This window comes from Arachis duranensis, unplaced genomic scaffold (genome assembly GCF_000817695.3).
Source record: "Arachis duranensis cultivar V14167 unplaced genomic scaffold, aradu.V14167.gnm2.J7QH unplaced_Scaffold_165934, whole genome shotgun sequence".
NCBI lineage: Eukaryota > Viridiplantae > Streptophyta > Magnoliopsida > Fabales > Fabaceae > Arachis > Arachis duranensis.
The window spans coordinates 3358925-3366324 of record NW_026264258.1 but is presented as its reverse complement, the minus strand read 5'-3'; the positions used below and the strand labels follow the sequence as shown (position 1 = coordinate 3366324).

The 7400-nt window shown below is 33.7% G+C and overlaps 2 protein-coding genes across 5 annotated transcripts; both read right to left on the bottom strand.

Annotated features, from left to right (window-relative positions):
• Positions 1 to 582: 582 nt before the first annotated feature.
• On the bottom strand, positions 583 to 1671 carry LOC127743846 (uncharacterized). Its single transcript, XM_052256021.1, has 2 exons — positions 1365 to 1671; positions 583 to 1280 (listed from the first exon to the last, which is right to left on the bottom strand). Exons 1-2 carry the CDS (start codon positions 1669 to 1671, stop codon positions 583 to 585), a joined length of 1005 nt encoding a protein of 334 aa, XP_052111981.1.
• A 3343-nt stretch (positions 1672 to 5014) lies between these two features.
• LOC107477490 (uncharacterized) lies at positions 5015 to 7389 on the bottom strand. 4 transcript variants are annotated; one of them, XM_016097530.3, is made up of 2 exons: positions 7253 to 7389; positions 5015 to 5817 (listed from the first exon to the last, which is right to left on the bottom strand). In XM_016097530.3, exon 2 carries the CDS (start codon positions 5727 to 5729, stop codon positions 5256 to 5258), a length of 474 nt encoding a protein of 157 aa, XP_015953016.1. In that variant the 5' UTR covers positions 5730 to 5817; positions 7253 to 7389; the 3' UTR covers positions 5015 to 5255. The 4 variants fall into 4 exon arrangements, with proteins under 4 accessions (XP_015953016.1, XP_015953035.1, XP_015953023.1 ...); XM_016097549.3 differs by having other exon boundaries at positions 5015 to 5820; positions 7257 to 7389; XM_016097537.3 differs by having other exon boundaries at positions 5015 to 5820; positions 7253 to 7388.
• Positions 7390 to 7400: the final 11 nt, after the last annotated feature.

Below are 7400 nucleotides of genomic sequence, written 5' to 3'. Positions count from 1 at the left end.
TAGAGAAAACTTAACACACAGATGAACTGTATAGACAATTGCGCTGAACTTGTTTAAAAAAGGTCAGCCAAGTATAAGATTATACGGGCTAAAACAATCGTCTACTAAATATTGAATGTCATTTATTTTTGAAAGAGGATGCTCACCCAGTGTGGTTTGTAACCACGCTGAACCCAATATTGGAACTCGCTCTCCTGAAAATCCAACCAGGTCGCCTCCTGTTGACTGGAGTATGTTGTCGCTGAGCTTCATTTTTTGGAACATAGAGTAGAACAAAACGTCGGCGCTGCTTCCGGGATCTAGGAGTACTTTCCTTACCAACAAATCCCCCAGTTGAAGAGTGATGACCACGGGATCATCTAAATTTTGTATGCTGGAATCGAAGTCGGCTTGTGTAAAAGTTACTTGTGGTGGTGGATTTGTCGTTTCAGCTTCTTGTTGTGGGCCATTTGCCGAGCATATTGCTCGGAATGATCTTTTTCTAGCCGAATTTGAGGATCCTCCACTTGCGTATCCTTTTGAAATACAATTAATTATACCTCGAGGTTTTTCGTATTGGGTTGAAGGTGCCTTCTCTTTTCCTCAGTTTTGTTGTTCGGACGAATCGTTGGTTGTGGAAGGTGTGATGTGCTTTTGGATGTGACCCCCAATGTATTTGTCAAGGTGTCCTTGCCTAGCTAGGCGTTCCAGAAGGTCCTTGGCCACCACATAGTCGTCAGTGTTATGGCCGTGTTTCTGGTGGAAAGCACAATATTTAGACTTATCCACGTTCTTTGTATCTTGATAGGTACCAACCTTTCTTGGTGGCTTGATGAGCTTTGAATTTAAGATCTCTATAATTATGTCATCTCGCTTAGTATTGAACTGCGTATAGGAATCAAATCGAGGGGTTAGTTTAAAATTTTTCTTAGTGCTTAGGGCCTTATCTTCATCTCGGTAGTTTGTCTTTTCGGATTTCTGAGCTTGTTTGAGTTCTTCGATATCAATTTGGCCTTTTGCTTTCTCGCAAAACTCTGCAAGGGTCCTCGGCTTGGCTACTGCGATGGTCTCCTGGAATTTTTCAGGACGAAGTCTGCTTTTGATTGTGTATAGGTGAGCCTCGGGGTGGAGGTCAGGTATACTGATGGCGACTTTGGTGAAGCGGGTCATATAGTCCTTCAAGCTTTCGTTCGGTCCCTGTTTGATCATATTCAGATAATCGGAGTAGTGCAGGTAAATCGCGGATCCAGCAAAGTGTTCTTCAAATAGCTTCGCCAGCTGCTGAAATCGTGAGATAGAACCTGCAGGCAAAGCACACAACTAATCAAGTGCAGGACCGTCTAAATAATTTGAAAAATAACAGCATAAAATAGTATCTGATGCACCGTTGACGATCATTATTGATCGGAACTTTTTGAGAAATTTCTTCGGGTCTCCGAGCCCATCATAAGGTGTGAGGGTTAGTGGCAAGGTGAATCTCTTCGGCAATACGAAGTTCATTACTTCTTCTGTGAAGGGTCCTACAAGTTCATCGGACTCTTCCTTTTCATCTTCAGGTTGAACCTCTTCGGCTCGGATAGTCTCCGAGACATGAGAGGGCTGGGAATGATGCTCATTATCTTCTGGTTGCTGGTGATGAGTGTCGTTATGTTCTATCCGAGCATGGTTCAGTTCAACGATTTGAGCAGCCATTATTTGGTTTTCGTCGGCTATTCGTTGATTGGCTTGTTATAGCTCAGCCACCATCCGCATAAGTTCGGATAGTAAAGGAGGTGGTACGTCAGCCATGGGTGTAAGAGAAGGTAATGGGACCAAAAGAAAGAATCGATTTTTTCAGCCCCACGGTGGGCGCCAATTAATCTTGCCTGCAAAATAGATCGGCTTCAACTATCTGGTGTCAACAGAGTTATATCCTCGGAGGCTACACGTCCAACTCTTGAGTCTGAGCTTTTTTCTTGTGTTGTGGTGTGAGAGCACGAGCAATGAAGAGGAGGAGAAGTGTACCTGCAAAGGCACTCCAAAGCTTAAGTCAGTAGTTCGAACTTACTCGAGAGATACTTTACCTTTCTTTATATAATAGGTTTTCTTCGTCCGTTGCGTCCTTGGTCGTAACGTTGATTACTAAGCCGTTCATACGTCGGTTATGATAGAATGTTGATGTTACCGAGCTGTGGCTCATAAAATCTGAGTTGTAACGGGTGATAAGGAGTTATAGCTCATATTGATGACGGTTACGAGGCCGAGTTATAACTCGTATTAATGACGACCATATCAGTTACTATTTTAAATATTTATCTTTTCTCAGCTTCTTTTTTTATTTTCTATAAAGAAAAATTAGTGATACTTCAAAAAAGACTTTATAATTATCCTCATAAAAAATATTTCATTTTGATAATTGGATAGTAAATTATAAAATTTAATTTTAGTATGTTATAAAAATATTATTTTTATTTGAAATATAACTATAAAAATAAGTTTTATTTTTAAATAAAGATTTTTATATAAAAATATTTTTGATATTTTTATTAAAGTAAGTGTCAAACCTCCCATATTAGGCCCAAATTATAGCCCATGGCTTCATTGTGTAAAACAAAACAGAGAATAAAAAATTTAGAAATCCAAAAGCATAGGAAGTAATTAAAACTTGCAACGAAATGTTATCAATTTTACGTAAAATTAATAATTAAAAATTATTAAATAATTTAATATATTTAATTAAATTATTATTTAATAAATTTTAATTATTAATTTTACATAAAATTATCTATACTTGCATTTTTTCTGTATATAAATCAAACTAAAAAAAAGAAGAGAATCACAAAATTGACAATTATTACATGGGATTTAATAAAGAATTTAATTTAAGAGATTAATTTTATAAAGTAGTTATGTGGATGTGTGAATAAACATGATCAACATTTTGAAAGGGTAAAGATAAACCGGACATCGAATCGTCCTTGGCATATCTCCTACGTTAGAGTTTAGACAACATATTATACATTAATTTAATTTTTTGTGCCCATAAGCACGAATGAAGATTTTATTTTGATTTAAATGTAATTTAAACAATTAGCTTTTAAAAATTTAAGGCTTGAAAATGTTGTTATGGGGTTTTGTTGTCTAGACACAGACCCTGTTTCTCGTATTTGGGCACATTAAATTTTGCAGCAAATTAAAATTTGTGGATAATAGAAGATTGAATGAAGAAACAATGTATGATCGCATCTAAAATCATACCAAATCTTAAAAAAAAAGATATATTTTGAATTATACTAAATGTCAATCAAATAATAATTCTGTATGTAGTTTCCTATAATATATTGTGGATAATATTTTATCCATTATTCCTCAAATAATATTTGTTACTTGTTGTCTAAGTTATTAAGATAAAATATATATATATTCTCTACACTCCTAATATATTAAGATTAGTTTTAATCTACTGTAAAATACGTGAATTAAAAAATAACTTAAATTTAATTTTCTAGAATAATGAGTATATATGATATCTTAAATAACTAATTAAGATAATCTCGATTATTATCTCATTCTAATGACTAGGACTAGCACCGGAATGGTGATACTGCGTACATATCCATAAAACAGTTATTACATGTAACTATATTCAGATTTTATAATTATTAAAATAAAAATAGAATGTATCTCAAATTAATAATGAGATTTGATATCCGATTTAGACATACCAATGTATTTCATTATAAATATTGGTATTAACCGTGGTAATTTTGTCACACTTAATCAACAGTATTCTTAATTTTTATTTCTATTCGTAAGTTAATAATAATACAATGGCCAACAAAAACTACTCACTTTATTTAAGTTTTATTGTCGCTTGCATAGCCACCATGACGGTGGCGGTGGCTGGAATGCGGGACGATAGGAGAGTGCATAGAAGCAAAGAAGAAATTTGAGATGGATTCAAAGAGCAACATGGAGATATTTGAATCAATGAAGAAAGTGATAGGAAACGATGTATTGAAAAGGAATGGAATTCTATGCTCGAAGAATGATAATACCACAAAGAATTGTAGACCGGATCCTCCTGCCAACCATTACAACCGTGGCTGTAATGCCATTAATCGATGTAGGGGTGGTGGTGGCTCCACCCATAGTTAAATTATTCATCATCTTCTTCTTCTTAATTATTTGTTTAGCTATTTAGTATTTAGCTAGGTTTTTGGTTATTCTTTGTATATCCACTTTAGTTATTATAGGACTCATTATTAACCGCTATTAATAGTAGTTTGTTTTATACAGTAATAGTGTTATGATTTGGCCTGTTTCGATTTAGTTTAATATTTTATGTAAATATAAAAAGTTTAATAAAATAAAAGAAGAAGAAGAGTCTTTTAATTTAACTTATTTTCTATGTTGCCATTTAGTCTCTCTTAGCTTATTATTATTGTTATTTTCTTTAGCTTTTGTCTTTGTTTACTTATCTATAGAAGAATTTCAAATTTTCTATTAATAATGTCACTCTTGTATTTTTTTTTAGTTAATATGTAGTTTTTGTTTAAAGGCTTATAAAATAGATATATAGAGATATAAAATTAGGATTAAATATAATTTTAATCTTTAAAATATAAATTAAAAATTTGTTTTGTTCTCAATTTTTTATTGTATACAAAATTGTCCCTAAAATTTAAAATCAAGTTTTAAAAAGTAGTTTTCAATTAACTACCGTCCGAATACATATTTGGAATCTTATAAATTTTTTTTATTATATTACTGTAAAAAAGTTTAACTATTCGTCTATCAAACGTTTTGTTATTTTGATAGTTAATTATTTAGTTGAAAAAAATACATAATAAATATATATAAATACATAAAAATATATAATGCCTGAATTGGCTGCCGAATTTTAGTATATATAAAGTGTTTTTTATTATAAATCTAAACGTAAACTTTCATTGTATTTTGTAAATTATGACACTAACACCTGTTTTGGAAGCAATGTGTTGCCACAAAGTTACATAATTCAGATTGCCACAATTTATGAACATAAATTGGCAAGTTCATATGAAACTAAATGTTACCAAACCTAAGAAAATGCCTTACAATCTGCATGTTCCACCCTTCCTCAATCAGAAGACTCTTCATTCTCCTTTACACAACAGAAATTGCTGAATTTCCTCCTTGCAAAATCATAGGCACTATAGGAATAATTGGGTTTCTTACAAAGCAAGAAATCGAGTACTTTAGCCGGCTCGAATCACATCAATCAGTATTGGTCTCAGACAAAGTGTTGCAAGCTTCTAGACAATGCTCTCTGAAAGCTTTGAGAATCCGAGCTTCTTGAGCGAATTCGATATAGGATTACCCCAAGCTTTATTGGGATGGCCACATTTAATGTCCACCACTTCAACAATGTTGGATCTCTTCTTATTATTTCTATGCTTAATCGAAGTTCTCTCTGCCGGAAAACCATCCGAATTTAGCATTGGTATTCGATGTCTATTATGCCTACCATTCAGTCTTGTTTTCGAGGCAATCCCAGAGCTTCCGCTGCTGCTGGCTTCATCTAATGACTTCCTTGGTTGTAGTTGTTTCCCAGGATTTCCGGCTGCAACCGAAGTTGAGAGTTGTTGAGGCTTACTTAGCGAAGAAGGTATCTGCTGGTTTGGTGCAGCAGAGTTTTGATCCAATTCTTTCATCATCAGTGAACTGATTGTGCCTGTAGTTCCTACTTTGATTAGTTCTTCTCCATTCTTGATCTTGATACCTTCCATTGATTGTGCCTTATCTTCTTCCTATTAGCTTCAATAAAAGATCCAAAATGCTCAATGTTTTTAAAATGGAGATTCCCACTTCACTGTCCTGCTATGATCAGATTTCTCACCAAATTAGTAAGTAATTAGAATAATCAATTTTACAATGTAAGATTGAAAATAAAGTGCTATAATAAGAACCAATGATTGGTTTGTTCATGTGATCTATACTTGTTTCCCTTAACTAAGTCTTGAATTCGAGTATTGTGTAATGTGTATAGAAAAAAGGGCAAGGTTTTACTCCATAGCCGACACCAGCCCGACTCGAGTCAAATTAGTCGATTTTGATAAGTCGTTGTTCAAGCCATAGAACTAGCCACAGATACAATTATCAAAGGCTGCCTACAATCTACCATTTCATCCTTTGGTGCAACCTTTTCCCGGACCTGTGTTAACATGGAATGCTTGTGCCCAGGCTGCAGTTCTTTTTTTCTTTTTTAATCTATCATATTACTGGTCATACGCGATTGGATAGAATAAGGAACGAAGATATAAGAGAGATAGTTGGAGTAACACTTATGGTGGAAAAGATGGTAGAATCGCGTATCAGGTGGTTCGGACATGTGAGAAAAAGATCGCCAGAGCACCTAATCAGAAAGGTGAATGAGATGAAAGATGGATAAGGGGTGAAAGGCAGAGGAAGGCCCAAAAAGACCATCCATGAGGTGGTCAAACGAGATCTACATGTAAACGGTCTCTCTGTAAACATAATACATGATAGAGCTCAATGACGTCATTTGATTTATGTAGCCGACCCCACCTAATAGAACAAGGCTTTGTTGTTGTTGTTGTATCATATTACTAGTGGTTTAGGGGGAAAAAGGGCTAAAAAAATTGCCATTGTTGCAGCATTAAATCAACAAGATGAACAATCAGTGAAATCAGAAATGAATAAATTGGTTCAAATAGTAATGCTCACTTAACTAATACTACAACAATAACAAACCTTATCCCACTAGGTAGGGTCGGCTACGCTATTGAGCCTTATTATGTATCACCTCTGCCACACTTAACTACTACATCTTTTTTTTTTTTCTTTTAAATACAAACCAAGGATAAGCAAACCAATTTTCCGGAAACACCAAAACTTAATGAACTAAGCAGAAAAAAAAAAGATAAGATTTATTTCAGAATGCATGATGTTCTTACTACAACCATACATAATATGAGGCTGAGAGTAATATCAACAACTTATTATCTTTAAGCAACTGAGTCCAAAGTGAAAAAGAAAAGGGGAAATAACAAATTTTAAAGAAAAATGAAATAAAGAGGAAATGCAACTGATCTAGAAAGCAGAAAAACACTATAATCACAAAAAAAAAAAAAACAAAAATACTACAAGAATTACAAAACCACTAACTTCAACTTAATCAAATAGCTTAAAAAATTATTACACAGCAGAAATGTCATAAATTTTTAGATGCAGAATGTAATACAGTTAATAAAATTCAAAGGAAAATGAAAAGAAAGCTAGGTTATGTTACCTACGAGCATTGCAGTTCAGAAATTCACAGCTCCATAGTTTCAAAGCTGCAGATTTGAAACAAACCCACATAATATTTTTCTCAACATTATTATAAAGTTGTAATCTTTTTTTGCAAAAACCTGTGTGCTTAGGGAAGTTGGCATTAA

Bases quoted from the DNA above. Each gene is read 5' to 3' on its own strand.
- LOC107477490 (XM_016097530.3), bottom strand. From the start codon at position 5,729: ATGGAAGGTATCAAGATCAAGAATGGAGAAGAACTAATCAAAGTAGGA.
- LOC127743846 (XM_052256021.1), bottom strand. From the start codon at position 1,671: ATGGCTGCTCAAATCGTTGAACTGAACCATGCTCGGATAGAACATAAC. The intron at 1,281-1,364 runs GTGCATCAGATA...CTTTGCCTGCAG, and splicing joins ATCAATAATGATCGTCAACG to GTTCTATCTCACGATTTCAG.